Source organism: Trachurus japonicus, chromosome 4, assembly GCF_045865225.1.
Source record: "Trachurus japonicus isolate A0001 chromosome 4, Traja_1.0".
In the NCBI taxonomy this organism is placed as follows: domain Eukaryota; kingdom Metazoa; phylum Chordata; class Actinopteri; order Carangiformes; family Carangidae; genus Trachurus; species Trachurus japonicus.
The window spans coordinates 31,162,267-31,185,935 of record NC_140910.1 but is presented as its reverse complement, the minus strand read 5'-3'; the positions used below and the strand labels follow the sequence as shown (position 1 = coordinate 31,185,935).

General features: G+C 42.6%; 3 protein-coding genes, 1 long non-coding RNA gene and 1 pseudogene across 4 annotated transcripts; 4 read left to right on the top strand and 1 right to left on the bottom strand.

Annotated features, from left to right (window-relative positions):
* Window positions 1–327: 327 nt before the first annotated feature.
* On the bottom strand, window positions 328–1,772 carry LOC146989210 (uncharacterized). The gene is made up of 4 exons (XR_015035784.1): window positions 1,689–1,772; window positions 1,463–1,578; window positions 485–573; window positions 328–382 (listed from the first exon to the last, which is right to left on the bottom strand). It is a non-coding gene; the product is annotated as an uncharacterized LOC146989210 (long non-coding RNA).
* A 1,999-nt stretch (window positions 1,773–3,771) lies between these two features.
* On the top strand, window positions 3,772–5,175 carry LOC146989209 (E3 ubiquitin-protein ligase TRIM39-like). Its single transcript, XM_085775464.1, has one exon. The coding sequence runs from the start codon at window positions 3,772–3,774 to the stop codon at window positions 5,173–5,175; it is 1,404 nt and encodes a 467-aa protein (XP_085631590.1).
* A 1,208-nt stretch (window positions 5,176–6,383) lies between these two features.
* On the top strand, window positions 6,384–8,002 carry LOC146989208 (E3 ubiquitin-protein ligase TRIM39-like). The gene has a single exon (XM_085775351.1). It carries the CDS (start codon window positions 6,384–6,386, stop codon window positions 7,827–7,829), a length of 1,446 nt encoding a protein of 481 aa, XP_085631477.1. The 3' UTR covers window positions 7,830–8,002.
* Window positions 8,003–8,978: 976 nt separating this feature from the next.
* On the top strand, window positions 8,979–10,508 carry LOC146989207 (nuclear factor 7, brain-like; annotated as a pseudogene).
* A 5,468-nt stretch (window positions 10,509–15,976) lies between these two features.
* Window positions 15,977–17,445, top strand: LOC146989206 (E3 ubiquitin-protein ligase TRIM35-like). Its single transcript, XM_085775463.1, has one exon. The coding sequence runs from the start codon at window positions 15,977–15,979 to the stop codon at window positions 17,375–17,377; it is 1,401 nt and encodes a 466-aa protein (XP_085631589.1). The 3' UTR covers window positions 17,378–17,445.
* The last annotated feature ends 6,224 nt before the right edge of the window (window positions 17,446–23,669 follow it).

The following is a 23,669-nucleotide window of genomic DNA, read 5'->3' as shown; positions in this document are numbered from 1 at the left end:
TACTTATCCATGATGTAAAAAACACAGCTCTGAATGTGAGTAAACAACAGCTGAGGAGCAGAGGCGCTCGCGACCGCCGCGGAGAAATCAGCGTCTGGTGTGAACTGGAGGGACGCGGCTCGCGCGCGATTTCCGCGGCCGCTCCGCTTCGCGGCGCTTCGGCGTCCGGTGTGAACCCGGCGGGGGGCGGATTGGAACTGGGCCTATAGTGTGGGTCAGCTGATGTGTGGATATACATACATATTTAGAGCACAAAGAATAATGCCATGATGGCATAACTCTTATATGATACACACCTGCTCATCAAGGCTGGAGCTATTCCCCTAGTCCTCCTCGTTGTCCTCGCCTTTGCTGCATTCAGCTGAGACCGACCACAGACGCCCTTTCCTGGTGCATACAAAGACAAAAAGTTTCTAGTGTTATTTTAAAAATAAACTTTCAAGTAGTACAAGAAGTTCAATGAGAATCTATGTGGAAAATACACAAAAGCACTTACTGTACATGCTTGGCCCTCATTTGGAAGTCATCATCATTGCAGAGAAGCACCCGTCAAAGTAGCCCCCTTCCTCAGAGCTGGAGAAAATAAAAAATAAAAACAGTACATTGGTCACACCATGTCCATTTATGTCCATCTCAGTTGAATGAACCCAAACATGTTGCAAAAATGTTGCATTTTGTCATTATTGTGTGTCTCCTGCACCCACTCCCCATTTAACTAACTAACGCAAGCCAAAATAGTTTTGGCTCACTGAAAGATGACGGCAAAAATGGACGCATCTGTCCTTTTGGTTGTTTAACACGGCTGAAAATCATCATCTATTAATGGAGTTTCCGCTCCTGCCCGCTCCCGTTGATTTTTTATTCCCGTCCCGTCCCAATCACAGGATTAATAAAACTTTGACTCCCATCCCGCGAGAATCACGTGACCCGTGGGAATTTCCAACAAGTGTCATCCTCTATTCTGCGCACAGCTTGTCCACCTTGAAAGAGCTTATCACCCACTCCATAAAACTCTGGTAAAACGGTGTTCAAACACACTTTGCCAGTCTGTTGACAGAATAATTGAAAATACACTTATATGTAGAATTAAAGGTGGCAATTGTAAATATTGCATAAGCCAGCCCACCCTGGCATACTCCATTTTCTGCCAGCATCCATATGAAGTTTAGGCGAGAGTTCTCAGGTGGTGTTATGTTGCGTGTGTTGGAAATATGATTGGTAAGAGCACCGGTGTGATGCTGCACTGAGCTAATTTAAGGTGGTACTGTGGCTTAAATCAGGCCCTGTGAAAATCACATTCTAAATGAAGTATTATGGTGATGTTGAGGTGTGCAGGCCTACGACTACAACTACTACAGACTTCAGAAAGCTTCTTGGACTGGTACATCCACATAGAAATCCTAACATGATGTTTTTCTACCAAAATAAGAATAATGATGCACAAATTATCACGATCACATACCAAATCCTGGCTCTTGTTCATCAAGCATCTCCACACCGGTCTCCTCAAGGACACAGAGATGATCATCACGTTTTCTCCATCGTGGCAGGTCTGATGCCTTTGTCCTCTTTTTTGACCTAAAAAAAAAACACAATATAATCAAAGTAATGCAGTTAACCACACAGAATTCCTGCACAAATGCATCATAATATCTGATCCCCATGCATGGAATAAGATATTAAATTACCTTTGTGTCAGGCTCTTCGTTTTACTGAGCATCTCATTGAACTCAGCTTCAGCTGTAGCCATTGTAGGTATTATCTGTTACCTGTAAAACAGTGAGAAAAGTACAGTGAGGGCTGGCATGTAGCATTAATGTTAGCCTAGCTATGTTAACGTTAGCCTAATCATTAAAATCTACATCAAACAGTGCAGCTAGTAAAGTCAGCCAGTTTAACAACTTTGATCAACCACATCTCTCAAACTTTGTTTGTGGTTGACGACACTGGCTGGTTTTTGGAGGTAAAATAGCTTTAACTGTTAATTATTTAATCACAATTTTCCATGTTGTTTGTTTAGGCCTACGTTACCTGAACGGGGGCTGCCTGTCGGTGAGACGATGACGGACTTGCCGGAAGCTACGTCAGTCACAATGAAATCAGCTGATCGTTCACTGTAACCATAGCAACGATGGAAATCTGAGCTCAACTTGTTAATATAATACATCCATGATGCACAGCTCCACCACTTCCTGGATTTAAGGCAGGTCCTTCATTTCCTGTCTTACATTATTGGACACACTGATTAATCCAGGTGTGTCTGAGTAGTCACAATGGTCAGACACACCTGGATTAATCAGGTTGTCCAATAATGTAAGACAGGAAATGAAGGACCTGCCTTAAATTCAGGAAGTGGTGGAGCTGTGCAGAAGAGACGATCAGATTCAGCTTCAGACCAAACCAACAACTTCCTGTGAGTGAGTCCAGCTACAACACTGCTGCTTCAACCTGCTGACACTCCACACACTGAAGGTGAGTTTGCCATTCCAACGGCCCGCCCGCGGGCCCCCGGGGGGGTTTTAAACAGGGAGGTGTCATACAGGATGTCACCAGTCACTTGAAATAGTCATGCCACATATCGTTGGAAAGCTAAAACTCTTGTGATTAAAGATATGCCGACCATTCCTAAATATAATCATCACAGCAACACTCGAATCAGACTATAAACATGCTAACAAAGTTCGTAAAAAGCCGATATAACTCACGATTTGTGTCAGGGCAGGCTCAGGATCACAGGGTTTCCCCACAAACTTGGTGTCGTTACATTCAGAAAAGTCCAGTAAATCCAATCCAGTAAAACACACGGTTGTACCGGTAGATAGCCTCATCCCGCTGCTGCATCTTATGAAATTACGCATTGTATATCCAGTAAATCCGTTTATTTCTCCTCGTAAGTCCGGCGTTTACATGAAAACAATGTTTATTTCACTTCACAAAATGGCGCTGCGCTCTGACCTTTCGATTGACAGCTCACTCGACCAATCACAAGCTCCCTGTCCCCGGCTGCCGCCTGCAATAGCGAATGAGTGGCTGTGTCTGTATGAGGAACATCCCCTTCGACAGCGCTGAATGGCTTCAGCCAATAGAAACCGATCCCGATGGCACTGATGCATTGAATAGCCAATGAAATTCCGAAAAAAACGATGTGCTGCATTCACGGTCCCTGGGAAAAGGCAGCACTGCAATTTTCATGCGTTACTTTGCAAAAGCTGCACTTTGGCGCATGTATTGTTTCTCAATGGCAATTTTAGGAAAACGCCTAGATATACACTTAGAAAAACATGTGTAAAATACTAATTTTTAGCAGGATTGTTATCAAATTTGAACTGGGGCCAGGTAAGGCTTCATGCTGTGGTCCCATTGTGTTTTCCAGCTAAAATTCTCAGCTACACTCATCTTCAGGCATCTGATTGCAACAAAAAAATTCAGGCGAGAATAAAAACATTCTAATTCAGTGTGTTCCAACTTAGATTACTCAATGATAATAGCACTTATAGTGATTATTTCAGTTTGGGGAAAAACTTCAGAGTGTTACCTTTCAAAAGAGACCAAGCCCATCCATATATTCTCCAAACAGTTCAAGAACAGCATTCAATTTACTTTGAGTACGCCTTGGATAGGCGAATATTACAGAATTTATAGGAGTGGTAAGAGGCTAAAACCTGGACTCAGAGTCACAGTAAACTTCAGTCAAGTCTGTAGAGGAGGGAGGGGAGCCATGACTAACTCTATTTCCTGTCTGCTGTGTTTTCAGCTTCACTCACAGACTAAATGGCTTCCAGATTAGAGGAGTATTTCTACTGTTCGGTCTGTACGGAGGTCTTCAGAGATCCTGTTGTTCTGTCCTGCAGCCACAGCTTCTGTAAAGGCTGTCTGAAGAGCTGGTGGAGAGAGAAACAAGATCGACTGTGTCCAGTTTGTAAGAGAAGATCTTCAAAGTATCATCCACCTTGTAACCTGGTGTTGAAGAACCTGTGTGAGAGCTTCTTACAGCAGAGAGAGCAGAGATCTTCAGAGGCTCTCTGCAGTCTGCACTCTGAGAAACTCAAACTCTTCTGTCTGGACCATCAGCAGCCAGTGTGTCACATCTGCAGACATTCAGAAACACACACCAACCACAGAATCAGACCCATCAATGAAGCTGCTTCGAAACTCAAGAAGGAACTTGAGGAAACTCTGGAGCCCTTAAAGAAGAAGTTAAAGGGTTTTGAAGAAGTTCAAGTGAAGTTTGGTCAAACAGCAGAACACATTAAGGACCAGGCCCGACACACAGAGAGGCAGATTAAGGAGCAGTTTAAGAAGCTTCACCAGTTCCTAGAAGAGGAAGAGGAGGCCAGGATGGCTGCACTGAGGGAGGAAGAGGAGCAGAAGAGTCAGAGGATGAAGGAGAAGATGGAGGCTCTGAGCAGAGAGATAGCAGCTCTTTCACACACAGTCAGAGCCACAGAGGACGAGCTGAGAGCTGAAGACGTCTCATTCCTGCTCAACTACAAGGCTGCAGTGGAAAGAGTCCAGCAGCGCCCCCTGCTGGAGGATCCACAGCTGGACTCAGGAGCTCTGATAGACCAGGCCAAACACCTGGGCAACCTGACCTTCAACATCTGGAACAAGATGAAGGACATGGTCTCCTACAGTCCTGTGGTTCTGGACCCAAACACTGCTCATCCATATCTCATCCTGTCTGAAGATCTGACCAGTGTGAGAGATGAAGGGGATGATCAGTCTCAGCTTCCTGACAATCCAGAGAGGATTGATGAATACTACTCTGTCTTGGGCTCTGAGGGTTTTAACTCAGGGACTCACAGCTGGGATGTCGAGGTTGGAGACAATACCATCTGGAGACTGGGTGTGTTAGCAGAGTCTGTGCAGAGGAAGGGAAACGAGATAGAGTCTGGATTATGGGGAATAGGGTTTAATGAAGGTGAATATGAAGCATTTTCACCATCAGATCCAGACATTTATCTCCCAGAGCAGAAGAAGTTCCAGAGGATCAGAGTGAATCTGGACTTGAACAGAGGAAAACTGTCGTTCTCTGATCCTGATACTAACACACACATACACACCTTCACACACACTTTCACTCAGAAGATGTTTCCATACATTTACACTATTGATAAACCCCCAGTGAAGCTGTTACCAGTGAAGGTGTCAGTGACAGTGGAGCAGAGCAGTTAGAGATAAAGAGGATGATCATATTTATAATGTTGTTTATTTCTTAAAGGAAAAAGTCAGTGAATTGAACCTGTTAAACTTCACCTGTCCTCCTGCTGTCTCATTATTACACTTTTCCTTTACTTTTTTTTTTTTTTTTAAACTACTTTTCATGGGTTAAATATGTTCACTCTCAACACTCAATTACTGAACATTTGATTCTTCTTCTCTAGAAGAAGATCTGGAGTTATTCCTAGGATGAAAAAATATCAAACATGAAAAGTTGAAAAGTGATTCTTGTTTAATTACATATGTAAAAAGTTTGTATCTGTTCACATTAAATGATCTAAAATGTATTAACGTGTCAGTTCATCACAAAATCTGAGTGTACATTTGTTCCTGTTTTTCATTAACATAATAAAATATTGCCTTGACTTGGATTCATATTCAGCTTCGTCTTTAACGTCTCCTGCATCTACACAACATCCCGTTCTCTTTATAATTAGCAGCAGAGGAGGACGAAGTGTTGAGATGAAGTACTGACACCACACTGTGTACAAGTACTCTGCACAGGTACAAGTACTGCACTTAAACAGTTGCTCCCTTCCACACAAAGAATTAAGATATTCACACCAAAGTTTTTCTAACAGGTAAAGCAGCTTTCTGAACACAATTATGTCAAGTTTCAAAGCTGTCAGAGCTGGTGTTATTAATCTACATGAGTTTATATGTCTTGAATCACACGCACACACGATATGGTATGACAAGGAAATGTGTACGGTATATAAACTTTTTTTTTTGTTTTTACATCCCTATGCAAACAGTAATTCATTTATCAAAAAACACATGAAAAGACGCTTTTTAAAACAAGGCACATGCCTAGAACTGCTCCTCTACATTAATCTGGACTAACCTGTTCAACATTCAGTCACTTTTCAAAGCTCCGCCCCCTCACATGACTCACCTGAGATAAACCAGGTTAGTTATTAACAGTGAGACCAAAGCCCCAGGAATAACTTTATTGGACTTCGTCAGTCCCAGAGACGCAGACTGAAGAAGAGGCGATCAGATTCAGCTTCGGACCAAACCAACAACTTCCTGTGAGTGAGTCCAGCTACAACACTGCTGCTTCAACCTGCTGACACTCCACACACTGAAGGTGAGTTTGACTAAAACCTGGATTCAGAGTCACAGTAAACTTCAGTCAAGTCAGTAGAGGAGGGAGGGGAGCCATGACTGACTCTACTTCTACTTGTGTTTTCAGCTCCACTCACAGGGCTTCCAGACTAGAGGAGGATCTCTGCTGTCCGGTCTGTACGGAGGTCTTCAGAGATCCTGTTGTTCTGTCCTGCAGCCACAGCTTCTGTAAAGACTGTCTGAAGAGCTGGTGGAGAGAGAAACAAGATCGACTGTGTCCAGTTTGTAAGAGAAGATCTCCTAAGGAACAACCACCTCGTAACCTGGTGTTGAAGAACCTGTGTGAGAGTTTCTTACAGCAGAGAGATCAGAGATCTTCAGAGGCTCTCTGCAGTCTGCACTCTGAGAAACTCAAACTCTTCTGTCTGGACCATCAGCAGCCAGTGTGTCACATCTGTCTCCATTCAGACACACACAAAAACCACAGAATCAAACCCATCGATGAAGCTGCTTCACAACTCAAGAAGGAACTTGAGGAAACTCTGGAGCCCTTAAAGAAGAAGTTAAAGGGTTTTAAAAGAGTTAAAGTGAAGTTTGATCAAACAGCAGAACACATTAAGGTCCAGGCCCGACACACAGAGAGGCAGATTAAGGATCAGTTTAAGAAGCTTCACCAGTTTCTAGAAGAGGAAGAGGAGGCCAGGATGGCTGCACTGAGGGAGGAAGAGGAGCAGAAGAGTCAGAGGATGAAGGAGAAGATGGAGGCTCTGAGCAGAGAGATAGCAGCTCTTTCACACACAGTCAGAGCCACAGAGGACGAGCTGAGAGCTGAAGACGTCTCATTCCTGCTCAACTACAAGGCTGCAGTGGAAAGAGTCCAGCAGCGCCCCCTGCTGGAGGATCCACAGCTGGACTCAGGAGCTCTGATAGACCAGGCCAAACACCTGGGCAACCTGACCTTCAACATCTGGAACAAGATGAAGGACATGGTCTCCTACAGTCCTGTGGTTCTGGACCCAAACACTGCTCATCCATATCTCATCCTGTCTGAAGATCTGACCAGTGTGAGAGATGAAGGGGATGATCAGTCTCAGCTTCCTGACAATCCAGAGAGGATTGAATATATCTGCTCTGTCCTGGGCTCTGAGGGTTTTAACTCAGGGACTCACAGCTGGGATGTCGAGGTTGGAGACAATACACAGTGGGGACTGGGTGTGATACCAGAGTCTGTGCAGAGGAAGGGAGCTGAGATGGAGTCTGGAATATGGAGAATAGGGTTTCATAAAGGTAAATACGGAGCAGTTTCACCATCAGCTCCAGTCATTGTTCTCCCAGAGCAGAAGAAGTTCCAGAGGATCAGAGTGAATCTGGACTTGAACAGAGGAAAACTGTCGTTCTCTGATCCTGATACTAACACACACATACACACCTTCACACACACTTTCACTCAGAAGATGTTTCCATTCATTGCGACTGTTGTTAACCTCCCAGTGAAGTTGTTACCAGTGAAGGTGTCAGTGACAGTGGAGCAGAGCAGTTAGAGATAAAGAGGATGATCATATTTATAAGGTTGTTTATTTCTTAAAGGGAAAAGTCAGTGAATTGAACCTGTTAAACTTCACCTGTCTTCCTGCTGCCTCATTATTACACTTTTCATTTTTTTTTTTTAAATACTTTTCATGTGTAAAATATTTTCACTCTTATCACTCAATTACTGAACATTTGATTCTTCTTCTCCAGATGATAAAATGTCAAACATGAAAAGTTGAAAAGTGATTCTTGTGTAATTACATATGTGAAAAGTTTTTTTTTTCATCAACATAATAAAATGTTGTCTTGACTTGGATTCATATTCAGCTTCGTCTTTAACGTCTCCTGCATCTACACAACATCCCATTCTCTTTATAATTAGCAGTAGAGGTGGAGGAAGTGTTGAGATCAAGTACTGGCACCACACTGTGTACAAGTACTCTGCACAGGTACAAGTACTGCACTTAAACAGTTGCTCCCTTCCACACAAAGAATTAAGATATTCACACCAAAGTTTTTCTAACAGGTAAAGCAGCTTCCTGACCACAATTATGTCAAGTTTCAAAGCTGTCAAGAGCTTCTGTTATTAATCTACATGAGTTTATATGTCTTGACATCCACACACACACAACATGGTATGACAAGGAAATGTGTACGGTATATAACCTTTTTTGTTTTTTTACATCCCTACAGTATGCACAACAGTTATTTATTTATTCATCAAAAAACACATGAAAAGATCCTTTTTAAAACGAGGCACATGTATAGAACTGCTCCTCTACATTAATCTGGACTAACCTGTTCAACATTCAGCCATTTTTCAAAGCTCCGCCCCCCTCACATGACTCACCTGAGATAAACCAAGTTAGTTATTGATAGTGAGGACAAAGTCCCAGGAATAACTTTATTGGACTTCGTCAGTCCCAGAGCCGCAGACTGAAGAAGAGACGATCAGATTCAGCTTCAGACCAAACCAACAACTTCCTGTGAGTGAGTCCAGCTACAACACTGCTGCTTCAACCTGCTGACACTCCACACACTGAAGGTGAGTTTGACTAAAACCTGGACTCAGAGTCACAGTAAACTTCAGTCAAGTCTGTAGAGGAGGGAGGGGAGCCATGACTGACTCTACTTCCTGTCTGCTGTGTTTTCAGCTTCACTCACAGACTAAATGGCTTCCAGATTAGAGGAGGATCTCTGCTGTCCGGTCTGTACGGAGGTCTTCAGAGATCCTGTTGTTCTGTCCTGCAGCCACAGCTTCTGTAAAGACTGTCTGAAGAGCTGGTGGAAGGAGAAACAAGATCAACTCTGTCCAGTTTGTAAGAGAAGATCTTCAAAGGATCATCCACCTCGTAACCTGGTGTTGAAGAACCTGTGTGAGAGCTTCTTACAGCAGAGAGAGCAGAGATCTTCAGAGGTTCTCTGCAGTCTGCACTCTGAGAAACTCAAACTCTTCTGTCTGGACCATCAGCAGCCAGTGTGTCTCATCTGCAGAGATTCAGACAAACACACACCAACCACAGATTCAGACCCATCAATGAAGCTGCTTCTAAATTTAAGAAGGAACTTGAGGAAACTCTGGAGCCCTTAAAGAAGAAGTTAAAGGGTTTTGAAGAAGTTCAAGTGGAGTTTGATCAAACAGCAGAACACATTAAGGTCCAGGCCCGACACACAGAGAGGCAGATTAAGGAGCAGTTTAAGAAGCTTCACCAGTTTCTAGAAGAGGAAGAGGAGGCCAGGATGGCTGCACTGAGGGAGGAAGAGGAGCAGAAGAGTCAGAGGATGAAGGAGAAGATGGAGGCTCTGAGCAGAGAGATAGCAGCTCTTTCACACACAGTCAGAGCCACAGAGGACGAGCTGAGAGCTGAAGACGTCTCATTCCTGCTCAACTACAAGGCTGCAGTGGAAAGAGTCCAGCAGCGCCCCCTGCTGGAGGATCCACAGCTGGACTCAGGAGCTCTGATAGACCAGGCCAAACACCTGGGCAACCTGACCTTCAACATCTGGAACAAGATGAAGGACATGGTCTCCTACAGTCCTGTGGTTCTGGACCCAAACACTGCTCATCCATATCTCATCCTGTCTGAAGATCTGACCAGTGGGAGAGATGAAGGGGATGATCAGTCTCAGCTTCCTGACAATCCAGAGAGGATTGATGATTACCCCTCTGTCCTGGGCTCTGAGGGTTTTAACTCAGGGACTCACAGCTGGGATGTCGAGGTTGGAGACAATACCATCTGGAGACTGGGTGTGGTGACAGAGTCTGTGCAGAGGAAGGAAAAGAAGATGAGGTCTGGTTCATGGGGAATATGGTTTGATAGAGGTGAATATGGAGCAGGTTCACCATCAGGTCCAAACATTTATCTCCCAGTGCAGAAGAAGTTCCAGAGGATCAGAGTGAATCTGGACTTGAACAGAGGAAAACTGTTGTTCTCTGATCCTGATACTAACACACACATACACACCTTCACACACACTTTCACTCAGAAGATGTTTCCATACATTAACACTATTGTTAACCTCCCATTGAAGCTGTTACCAGTGAAGTTGTCAGTGACAGTGGAGCAGAGCAGTTAGAGATAAAGAGGATGATCATATTTATAATGTTTATTTCTTAAAGGGAAAAGTCAATGAATTGAACCTGATAAATTTCACCTGTCCTCCTGCTGCCTTATTATTACACTTTTCCTTTTTTATCTACTTTTCATTTGTTAAAATATTTTCACTCTTATCACTCAATTACTGAAAATTTGATTCTTCTTCTCCAGAAGAAGATCTGGAGTTATTCTCCAAATGAAAAAATGTCAAACATGAAAAGTTGAAAAGTGATTCTTGTTTAATTACATATGTAAAAAGTTTGTATCTGTTAACATGAAATGATCTAAAATGTATTAACGTATCACTTCATCACAAAAGCTGAATGTACATTTGTTCCTGTTTGTCATCAACATAATAAAATGTTGTCTTGACTTGGATTCATATTCAGCTTCGTCTTTAACGTCTCCTGCATCCACACAACATCCCATTCTCTTTATAATTAGCAGCAGAGCTGGACGAAGTGTACTGACAGTGACACTAATAAAAACTAATGAAAATGTTTAAATTGTGTAACTGTTGGAGACAGTATTTCATGAAGTTTATGAAGTGTTTAAAAAGATTAATAAATTGACATATAAATTCATGATAATAAGAGAGTTAAAAAGAGCTTACGTTTATAAATAAGTTGATTAAAAAGTTGTTGTGATATTTAAAAAACCTTCATGTGAGGACATTTTATTTTGAAAGTGTGTGGTCACATGACCCCTGGTCTGTTGTGAGGGTGAACTGTGGGATTGTGGGTCAGAAGTAAAATGCGGGACCACAGAGAATGGTGGCAGGAAGTCATGCCACTGAACACTCAGAGATAAATACACTGCGTTCAAGAGGCGCAAACGGTAATTATGGTTTGGTTTCATATGTATTTTATTTGTGGTTTTGTACAAAATGCTTTGAGAATACAGTGGACACTTCATGTGTTTGTTTACGTTGAGTGGAACGTCCAGTGTTGTCCGAAACCTAGATAAAGGATTAAGCCGGGATATGTTGGTTATCCTGGCCTAATTTAGCCTCAAGTCGGTTGTTGGAAAGCTGGATACCTTTATCCTGGTCAAGTTACTATGGCGAATTATTCTCTGCAGCTAGCCTGCTCCAGACCATAATAACAGCCAGGCTTAGTTGATTCTGTTGTCTTTATCGGTCAAGTCAGCAGTCACTCTGATCAGAAATCTATGTGTTTCATACATGTTCTTATGTACATATTGGCCTGAATTATAAACAAATAAAATGCATTAACAATAATAAAAAAACATGAAACATTTACAATATTTATTAGGCTTTTTTTTTTTTCATAATTAGGCCTTCAAAATTATTTTCATAAAATATGTTACGATTATATTGGCCTAAATATTGGTTGAGGTAAGAAAATAAGAATAAAATTGAGTGAGTGTGAGCACCTTCCAAATAATTTTTTTTTTTTTTTTTAAGTATATTTTTTGGCTTTTTGCCTTTATTTGATAGTGATGACAATAGAGATAGACAGGAAATGGGGAGGCAGAGAGAGGGGGAACGACACGCAGGAAAGGTCTGCCCGACGCGGGATTCGAACCAGGGACGCCTGCGGCGAGGACTGCAGCCTCTACATGGGGCGGCCGCTCTACCCACTGCGCCACGCATCGCCCCCCCTTCCAAATAATTTATACACATCGTCATCATTGTTATCGGCAATTTATTGAAGCACCAAACAGCATAATGTTCTAATATTTAATTAATTTTCACCTGTTGCACATTTGGCCATGTGCTGTAAACTTTACTTCAGATTTGTGCAATTAATCATCTTCCACTGCTCATCATTAAGGCAAAGTGCACAACTGTTAATTTGTGAAAGGAATTTGAGTTGTGATTATAAATTTGGTTTATTAAATTAGTCCGCAGTTGTCTGCCGTGCTCTCTCTGAGCTTTACGACAGCAGCGGTGCTTTTTTTTTTTAAGAGAGGTGTGTCCCCTGACATCAGCATTAAAGGGGACCTATTATGCTTTTCCAGCTTTTCAGACTTCCATATATGTTTAAAATGTTGGATAATGGTTCTAGAGGCCGTGGAAGTGTCATATCATGAGGTTAATGCATTTGGAGGTAAACCCTGCTAGATGATTGGGATTTCTACTGACTTTTTTTTTTTTTTTTTTACTCGGTTGCACTGACTTTTTTTTGACATGAGCTCGCGTCGACGTCATGGCGTGCCGGACTCCCCTACATGGTCATGCCGAGGTCTCTGCTCCAGCCGGCCCCGCCTCCCCCCATGCTGCTCTGTTGTGCCTGGTGTCACAGCGGAGAGCGGAGCGGACTACTTCCTGCTTCTTCCCTGCATGTTTTAGCGCTGTAGCGCCACTTTACTAAGTTTTATTTAGAAGTTTACGCCGACGTGTCATGTAAGTGAAGCTGTACCTGTGTGAGAAGCGACGTACCGCCGGGGTGACGTTGTTCGCCGGACCGACGTAACGCTGGACCGCCGGAGCACCGGAGCTCCGGAGCTGCAGCGGCTCCTCACACAGGCAGAGCCCGTCTGCAGGCCTCCTTGGCCGGGCAGACGTCCATGCTCATCGCGGTAGAGAAAACCATCGCTAATAAACATACCCGCAGGTTTTTTAGACGTTTACCACCGTGTGGTTATTCTTTTTAGGAGATAAATGTTGGTCTCATTGATGAAATCTTACAATTGTGGCTGTTGAATTAGTTTGAATGAAAAGAGAAGCTGTGAGGAGGAGGAGGATAGAGAGGAGCAGTGCTGCAGAGCTCTGTAGTCTATGTGCACAAATCACCACATTTACATCAATAAATAACTGTTTTACAATGAACTGACCATTCTGCATATATTTTTAATTTATTTTATATATTTATTTTTGCATTTTTATATTACATGTTACATGGTTACAGTAGCCTACATGGCAAAGACTACTCCATACCATCTTTGGTTAGGGTGAGACTAGGTCATGGGCACATTTCATTACACAATGTAGACTGGTCAGATGCAGACTGGAGATCTGGCACTTTGCCTACTGCAGATTTAGCTTTTGTTTGCATACTACATTTTGGCCAAATCAGTATAGGTACTAGTAGTAGACATCGTCATGGTAACGCAATGCTGAGGGAGTGGTTCATTTGCATTTAAAGGGAGGGGCCACTGAAACAGACCGTTTTGCAGAGCCCTGTTTTTGAGAATGCTGTGATGTTTGATCTTTGGGGTATTTTGACCGAAGCACGTCACAGACATGTCTTTAAGACACCCAGGAACTATTTTAGTTTGTGCAAAAAGGAGCATAATAGGTCCCCTTTAAATGATCCACAAACAGAAACTTAACAGAGCTGCTGCATCATCCTGCAGAACTTTCAGTTTGACAAAGCTCCGCCCCCTCACATAGCTCATAGAACAGGAAACTGCTGCACTTCCTCTTCAGCCCCAGAGACGCAGACTGAAGAAGAGACGATCAGATTCAGCTTCAGACCAAACGAACAACTTTCTGTGAGTGAGTCCAGCTACAACACTGCTGCTTCAACCTGCTGACACTCCACACACTGAAGGTGAGTTTGACTAAAACCTGGACTCAGAGTCACAGTAAACTTCAGTCAAGTCAGTAGAGGAGGGAGGGGAGCCATGACCGACTCTACTTCTGTGTTTTCAGCTTCACTCACAGACTCAATGGCTTCCAGACTAGAGGAGGATCTCTGCTGTCCGGTCTGCACATCGACTGAGGAAAAACTCCATGGAAACCCTTTTAACAGGGAAAAATCTGAGAAACCTCAGGGTGAGCAACAGAGGAGGGATCCCTCACCCAGGACGGACAGACGTGCAATAGATGTTGTTACAGACAAGAAAACAAGCTGTGGAGCAGAGCAGTTAGAGATAAAGAGGATGCTCATACTTATCTTAAAGGATAATTTCCGTTTTTTACGACCTGGACCTTATTTCTAGCATAAAATTCGATCACTTACTCACCCAGACAACTTTGGTGTCATTTGGAGTCATTTTGACGAAATTAGCCCCAGTGGAGCGGCGCGTATATCCGTATAATGCGAGAACACGCGGCACGCAATGCAGTCTCTAAAAAACACATTATCTTATTATCTTATTAAACAGTTGCTCCCTTCCACACAAAGAATCAAGATATTCACACCCAAGTTTTTCTAACAGGTAAAGCAGCTTTAACTATTTAAGACTTATATTAACACAAATATATCACTTACTTCTGCTTTAAATAGTTATATCTTCCGACAGCAATCACTTACATAGAGTGTTTGGTCTGAAACACGGGTCTGTCAGTCACTCTGCTCTGCTCTGAGCCCAGGAGAAAACTTTTCTCGTATCCTACAAGTTTTATCCAATGAGGAGAGAGAACGGCATGCAGGGCTGTGTGTGCAGCCAAGGGACGCTGTGAATGTGGTGACGTAGCGACGAGGACTGTTATGGTGCGTTCAAGGCAGCCCGTAACTCGTGTTTTTCCGACCTGTTAAGTTGTACCAGTTCGATCTGGTGCGACTTCACGGGTCAGAAGTTACGAGTGGCCGTTATAGTGACTTTCACCGGTAAAACAGGTCGGAAAAACACGAGTGGGTTGCCTGGAACGCTACAAAGTCGTAAGTTGTGACTTGAAGCTGTAATTTACGGTTTCAAAAGCCTGCCTGGAACGCAGCATTAGCCAAAACGACCGGATCGCTTACTTCTGCTTTAACATGTCAGTTCATCACAAAAGATGAATGTACATTCGTTCCTGTTTTTCATCAACATAATAAAATGTTGTCTTGACTTGGATTCATATTCAGCTTCGTCTTTAACGTCTCCTGCATCTACACAACATCCCATTCTCTTTATAATTAGCAGCAGAGGTGGAGGAAGTGTTGAGATGAAGTACTGACACCACACTGTGTACAAGTACTCGGCACACAGGTACAAGTACTGCACTTAAACAGTTGCTCCCTTCCACACAAAGAATCAAGATATTCACACCCAAGTTTTTCTAACAGGTAAAGCAGCTTTCTGACCACAATTATGTCAAGTTTCAAAGCTGTCAGAGTTTGTATTATTAATCTACATGAGTTTATATGTCTTAACTCCCACACACAACATGGTATGACAAGGAAATGTGTACGGTATATTACCTTTCTTTTTTTATTTTACATCCCCATGCACAACAGTTATTTATTTATTTATCAAAAAACACGTGAAAAGACCCTTTTTAAAACAAGGCACATGCCTAGAACTGCTCCTCTACATTAATCTGGACTAACCTGTTCAACATTCAGTCATTTTTCAAATCTCCGCCCCCTCACATGACTCACCTGAAAAAAACAGTAAACAGTGCATTGGACTCTGTCAGTCCCTGAGACGCAGACTGAAGAAGAGACGATCAGATTCAGCTTTAGACCAAACTAACAACTTCCTGTGAGTGAGTCCAGCTACAACACTGCTGCTTCAACCTGCTGACACTCCACACACTGAAGGTGAGTTTGACTAAAACCTGGACTCAGAGTCACAGTAAACTTCAGTCAAGTCAGTAGAGGAGGGAGGGGAGCCATGACTGACTCTACTTCCTGTCTGCTGTGTTTTCAGCTTCACTCACAGACTCAATGGCTTCCAGATTGGAGGAGGATCTTTGCTGTCCGGTCTGTACGGAGGTCTTCAGAGATCCTGTTGTTCTGTCCTGCAGCCACAGCTTCTGTAAAGACTGTCTGAAGAGCTGGTGGAAGGAGAAACAAGATCAACTGTGTCCAGTTTGTAAGAGAAGATCTTCAAAGGGTCTTCCACCTTTTAGTCTGGCATTGAAGAACCTGTGTGAGAGCTTCTTACAGCAGAGAGATCAGAGATCTTCAGAGGCTCTCTGCAGTCTGCACTCTGAGAAACTCAAACTCTTCTGTCTGGACCATCAGCAGCCAGTGTGTCACATCTGTCTCCATTCAGAAACACACACCAACCACAGAATCAGACCCATCAATGAAGCTGCTTCTAAACTCAAGAAGGAACTTGAGGAAACTCTGGAGCCCTTAAAGAAGAAGTTAAAGGGTTTTGAAGAAGTTCAGGAGAAGTTTGATCAAACAGCAGAACACATCAAGGTCCAGGCCCGACACACAGAGAGGCAGATTAAGGAGCAGTTTAAGAAGCTTCACCAGTTTCTAGAAGAGGAAGAGGAGGCCAGGATGGCTGCACTGAGGGAGGAAGAGGAGCAGAAGAGTCAGAGGATGAAGGAGAAGATGGAGGCTCTGAGCAGAGAGATAGCAGCTCTTTCACACACAGTCAGAGCCACAGAGGACGAGCTGAGAGCTGAAGACGTCTCATTCCTGCTCAACTACAAGGCTGCAGTGGAAAGAGTCCAGCAGCGCCCCCTGCTGGAGGATCCACAGCTGGACTCAGGAGCTCTGATAGACCAGGCCAAACACCTGGGCAACCTGACCTTCAACATCTGGAACAAGATGAAGGACATGGTCTCCTACAGTCCTGTGGTTCTGGACCCAAACACTGCTCATCCAGAACTCATCCTGTCTGAAGATCTGACCAGTGTGAGACGACGAGGAGTCAAACAGCAGCTTCCTGACAATCCAGAGAGGAGTGATTATTTCCCCTCTGTCTTGGGCTCTGGGGGTTTTAACTCAAGGACTCACAGCTGGGATGTCGAGGTTGGAGACAGTACATGGTGGGGACTGGGTGTGTTACCAGAGTCTGAGCAGAGGAAGGGAGACAAGATACTGTCTGGAATATGGGGAATAGGATTTAATGAAGGTGAATACGGAGCATTTTCACCATCAGCTCCAGTCATTGTTCTCCCAGTGCAGAAGAAGCACCAGAGGATCAGAGTGAATCTGGACTTGAACAAAGGAAAACTGTCGTTCTCTGATCCTGATACTAACACACAAATACACACCTTCACACACACTTTCACTCAGAAGATGTTTCCATACATTAACATTGGTAGAAACCTCCCAGTGAAGCTGTTGCCAGTGAAGGTGTCAGTGACAGTGGAGCAGAGCAGTTAGAGATGAAGAGGATGATCATATTTATAATGTTGTTTATTTCTTAAAGGGAAAAGTCAGTGAATTGAACCTGTTAAACTTCACCTGTCCTCCTGCTGTCTTATTATTACACTTTTGCCTTTTTACTACTTTTCATGTGTGAAATATTTTCACTCTTATCATATTCTTCAGATGAAAAAATGTCAAACATGAAAAGTTGAAAAGTGATTCTTGTTTAATTACATATGTAAAAAGTTTGTATCTGTTCAAATGAAATGATCTAAAATGTATTAACGTGTCACTTCATCACAAAAGCTGAATGTACATTTGTTCCTGTTTTTCATCAACATAATAAAATGTTGTCTTGACTTGGATTCATATTCAGCTTCGTCTTTAACGTCTCCTGCATCTACACAACATCCCATTCTGTTTATATTTAGCATCAGAGGTGGAGGAAGTGTTGAGATGAAGTACTGACACCACACTGTGTACAAGTACTCTGCACAGGTACAAGTACTGCACTTAAACAGTTGTTCCCTTCCACACAAAGAATTAAGATATTCATACGCAAGTTTTTCTAACAGGTAAAGCAGCTTTCTGACCACAATTATGTCAAGTTTCAAAGCTGTCAGAGTTTGTGTTATAAATCTACATGAGTTTATGTGTCTTACTGTAACTCCCACACACACAACATGGTATGACAAGGAAATGTGTACGGTAAGGTTTTTAAAAAAATTTTTTTTAACATCCCTATGCACAACAGTATTTTATGTATTTGTTAAAAAACACAAGAAAATACAGTTTTTAAAACGAGGCACGTGCGTAGAACTGCTCCTCTACATGAATCTGGACTAACCTGTTCAACATTCAGTCACTTTTCAAAGCTCCGCCCCCTCACATGACTCACCTGAGATAAACCAGGAAACAACTGTATTTGGGCGTTGTTAGTCCTAGAGACGCAGACTGAAGAAGAGACGATCAGATTCAGATTCAGCTTCGGACCAAACCAACAACTTCCTGTGAGTGAGTCCAGCTACAACACTGCTGCTTCAACCTGCTGACACTCCACACACTGAAGGTGAGTTTGACTAAAACCTGGACTCAGAGTCTCAGTAAACTTCAGTCAAGTCAGTAGAGGAGGGAGGGGAGCCATGACTGACTCTACTTCCTGTCTGCTGTGTTTTCAGCAACCTGATCTCACAGAAATGCGTGAAATGAGCACGACTTCTTAATAACGCATTGCGTGCTCCTGGCACGCATTGTGTAAGAATTGCGTGTGGGCACCACGCAAACAGGGCTCACAGAAAGTCAATGAGGATCCTTTTCGTGATGGACACACGCATTATCAGCTCTGAAGACGTCATGCTGCTGGTGCTGGAGGTCCCCGGAAGTGCGAATGAAATGGATATTCAGAAGAGAAAAAAAACGTTTTTTTTAGCTATAACTTTGTAACCATTCAAGGCAGACGACCTATGGGCTTATACTTTTTTCGTTTTGACGAAGATTTTTTCAGCTTGTAGTTGCTGTCGTGGTTGTTTTAAACGCTATTTTATGAATGTAATTTTTTTTTCATTATTGTGGTAGGCCAACGTTTGGTGCATTATTTTAATCATTAACGTTATATTTATTCAGTTAATGTGTATTTCGTTTGTTAGTTATTACGAAGATTGCTCAGATTTCCATCGTTGCTATGGTTACAGTGAACGATCAGCTGATTTCATTGTGACTGACGTAGCTTCCGGCAAGTCCGTCATCGTCTCACCGACAGGCAGCCCCCGTTCAGGTAACGTAGGCCTAAACAAACAACATGGAAAATTGTGATTAAATAATTAACAGTTAAAGCTATTTTACCTCCAAAAACCAGCCAGTGTCGTCAACCACAAACAAAGTTTGACAGATGTGGTTGATCAAAGTTGTTAAACTGGCTGACTTTACTAGCTGCACTGTTTGATGTAGATTTTAATGATTAGGCTAACGTTAGCTAGGCTAACATTAATGCTACATGCCAGCCCTCACTGTACTTTTCTCACTGTTTTACAGGTAACAGATAATACAATGGCTACAGCTGAAGCTGAGTTCAATGAGATGTTCAGTAAAACGAAGAGCCTGACACAAAGGTAATTTAAATATCTTATTCCATGCATGGGGATCAGATATTATGATGCATTTGTGCAGGAATTCTGTGTGGTTAACTGCATTACTTTGATTATATTGTGTGTTTTTTTAGGTATGGTCAGACCTGCCACGATGGAGAAAACGTGATGATCATCTCTGTGTCCTTGAGGAGACCGGTGTGGAGATGCTTGATGAACAAGAGCCAGGATTTGGTATGTGATCATGATAATTTGTGCATCATTATTCTTATTTTGGTAGAAAAACATCATGTTAGGATTTCTATGCGGATGTACCAGTCCAAGAAGCTTTCTGAAGTCTGTAGTAGTTGTAGTCGTAGGCCTGCACACCTCAACACCACTGCTCTTACCAATCATATTTCCAACACACGCAACATAACACCACCTGAGAACTCTGGCCTAAACTTCATATGGATGCTGGCAGAAAATGGAGTATGCCAGGGTGGGCTGGCTTATGCAATATTTACAATTGCCACCTTTAATTCTACATATAAGTGTATTTTCAATTATTCTGTCAACAGACTGGCAAAGTGTGTTTGAACACCGTTTTACCAGAGTTTTATGGAGTGGGTGATAAGCTCTTTCAAGGTGGACAAGCTGTGCGCAGAATAGAGGATGACACTTGTTGGAAATTCCCGCGGGAATCACGTGATTCCCGCGGGATGGGAGTCAAAGTTTTATTAATCCTGTGATTGGGACGGGACGGGAATAAAAAATCAACGGGAGCGGGCAGGAGCAGAAACTCCATTAATAGATGATGATTTTCAGCCGTGTTAAACAACCAAAAGGACAGATGCGTCCATTTTTGCCGTCATCTTTCAGTGAGCCAAAACTATTTTGGCTTGCGTTAGTTAGTTAAATGGGGAGTGGGCGCAGGAGACACACAATAATGACAAAATGCAACATTTTTTGCAACATGTTTGGGTTCATTCAACTGAGATGGACATAAATGGACATGGTGTGACCAATGTACGGTTTTTATTTTTTATTTTCTCCAGCTCTGAGGAAGGGGGCTACTTTGACGGATGCTTCTCTGCAATGATGATGACTTCCAAATGAGGGCCAAGCATGTACAGTAAGTGCTTTTGTGTATTTTCCACATAGATTCTCATTGAACTTCTTGTACTACTTGAAAGTTTATTTTTAAAATAACATTAGAAACTTTTTGTCTTTGTATGCACCAGGAAAGGGCGTCTGTGGTCGGTCTCAGCTGAATGCAGCAAAGGCGAGGACAACGAGGAGGACTAGGGGAGTAGCTCCAGCCTTGATGAGCAGGTGTGTATCATATAAGAGTTATGCCATCATGGCATTATTCTTTGTGCTCTAAATATGTATGTATATCCACACATCAGCTGACCCACACTATAGGCCCAGTTCCAATCCGCCCCCTAAAGACTCAAGCCCTGAATGCTCACTGACTTAAGTGACGTCAGATCTAAGACAGAGTGTGAGAGTCTGTGAGGGTCCAGATGCTGTAAACATGACTGGAACAGCACTCTCACGACACGTTACCTTGACAACAAAATGTTGTTGACTCCGGTCATGAAATGATAATTCAATTTGCCTTGATGAGCAGGTGTGTATCATATAAGAGTTATGCCATCATGGCATTATTCTTTGTGCTCTAAATATGTACAGGCAAGTACCGTATAATAACATTCTTATTCTTGTTGATAGTCCTAACTATATTCTCCTAAATCTATGCAACCAACATGTTTCACTGTTTAAGCTGACACACTATACTCTTCTCTACAAGTCATTTTGCACTTCATCTATTCACAACCGTACTACACTTGAATAATTGATTAAGGTTTCACTAACTCACTTTCACAGACTAACAAAAACCCAGCAGTTGAATGAATCTATCTATTGGGCTCTTTTGGTTTTGTTTTGTTTGTTTGTTTTTTGAAAGAAGACAATAAGAGTTTAATTGCAATTTTACTTACTACTTTATGTGTGACTGTTAATATATTTTCACCATCAGTACAACAATTACTGCTATTAATGCTGTATGCAATCCTACAGGGGAGAGATCTTCGCATATCCCATGTTCTCAAGTCCTCCAGTCTTCTGTATGGACGTAGTTGGCAAGTACTGGTCCTACATAAGTGAAGCCTGCCCTGAATACAGCCACCTGACCACCATGACGTCCTTGTTGTCTGTGCTTTATGCCAAGGCATATGGCATCAAGTGAGAGGTAACTGTAACTGTTTCAGCACTTTCAGCTGACTGACACGATACTCTTCTCTCCAAGTTATTTAGCACTTTATCTGTTAACAACTGTACTACACTTGAATGAAAATCAGTGTTGATCAAGGGTCAAGATCTTGTATACAGGGATGCACATGTACAGGCAGGTGTATATGCATTCACACACATCCATTATGTAGATAGCATCACTAACATTAAGAATTGCTCAAATTATTTTCTAAGTATTAATATTTGTATTCATGTCATTCATGGATGTCTCTATCAAAACAAGTGTTTTAGTCATTTCAGTAATTTAGCTTTTTGTGCTTTTATGCTAAACTTACAAACTTTCACTCATTTCCAGACTGTGACGTCCACATAAACCTGTAGAGCTTCCCTTATTCCAAGATTGTGGGGCAAAGGATTACCAAAGTAAGTTGTCCTTGTGGTGGTTGTTGTTTCTGTTGTTTTTAGTTGAATACTGTTTACTAGTGTGCAGATATTACAAGGGCTTCTACCAACACTTCTCATCTTTTCAGGGTTTTATGTAGGCTACATGAACCATTTAATATACACATTCACCATGCAGAGGAGGATTGGGCAAGTTGAGCATAGGAGCATCTAAGTTTGAGTCCCCCCCAACCCCCACCAGCTCCCACCTCCCCCTCTACTTCATATTCCACCTGTCCAGGTGGCAGGTGAACACAAACTGCAGTGACCTGCTGCTGAGCCACCAACTCACTGAGCTTTGGGGAGTTTTGTGATTACATTGCATCTTGGGAAGAATCCTTCATCTTTCTCTTTTAAAGTAACACATGGCTCACCATAAACAGCAGCTTGTTTTCAGCAGCGTACTTACTGTAATCATAAACATCCAGAATCCTGATTTAGTAATCAGGACAAGTAAAGACAAAATACATTCATTTAGGAGCATCAAGTGAGCATATGTAGAGGCTACAGTCCTCACTGCAGGCGGCCCCGGTTCGAATCCTGCATCGGGCAGTCCTTTCCTGCATGTCACCCCCCCCCCCCCCCTCTCTCTCTCTCCCCCCATTTCCTGTCTCTCTCAACTGAACTAAAAAAAGGAAAAATATAAAAATACATTCATGTAGTGTATGGGGCAGGTGGCACAACGTACCCCGCAGTTACCATATTGACTTTAATACTTCCCACAGCTAAAAAGGTTCAACTGATGCATACTACACATTTATAATAATCTCTTTTGGTCTAAACACAATTCTCATGAAACTTGTGATTGACAAAAATTCACTTTCGAGAGTAAAAATGGTTTTTCGGACATAGATGTCTAACCGTTTAACCCATGTGGTTCTTACGTCACAAATTCCATGAAATGATGCCTTCCTCTGTCCTCCTAAATATCTGGTCACATGCTCTATTTTTCTTAATGGTTCCCTAGCAACAAGGGGTGGCTCAGCTTGCCCAATGCTGCGTACCACAGTCTCCCCTACAGATTTACTGCAAACTTTCTATAATCACCATTTCACCACACACAGTTTAAAGTTAAGATCTTGTGTTATAATAGCCTGACAAGCCAGACTACATCATTAAAATGTCTAGTCTGGCAACGACCGGTAGACCTCGGCTCAATCCAGGGGGCGGGATGAAGGCTGTCTTTCAAACTGCCTCTGCACGTAATGGGGTAGTGCTTGAGCCTTACGACCAATCAGAGCAAAGAGCAGGATGACGTTAGCCTGACAAGCCAATTAAAATGTATGTCGTCATGGCGTTAAGCCCGCCCAACGACTCTCTAAACAGATAGAGCGCTGTGATTGCTGAACACAATATTTTTGCTGCCGCTAGGGTGCGTCTAGATTTCTAGGCTAATGTTACAATAGATATTATTATAGATTATTATTTCTGCTTATTTTTTGTATTAATTTTCAGTCATTTTGGTTATTGGTTGTTTTTCAGGGGATAAGCGAGGTGAAGGTGAAATGGCTGCCCTGCTCGAAGAGGTACAGTATGTATGATGT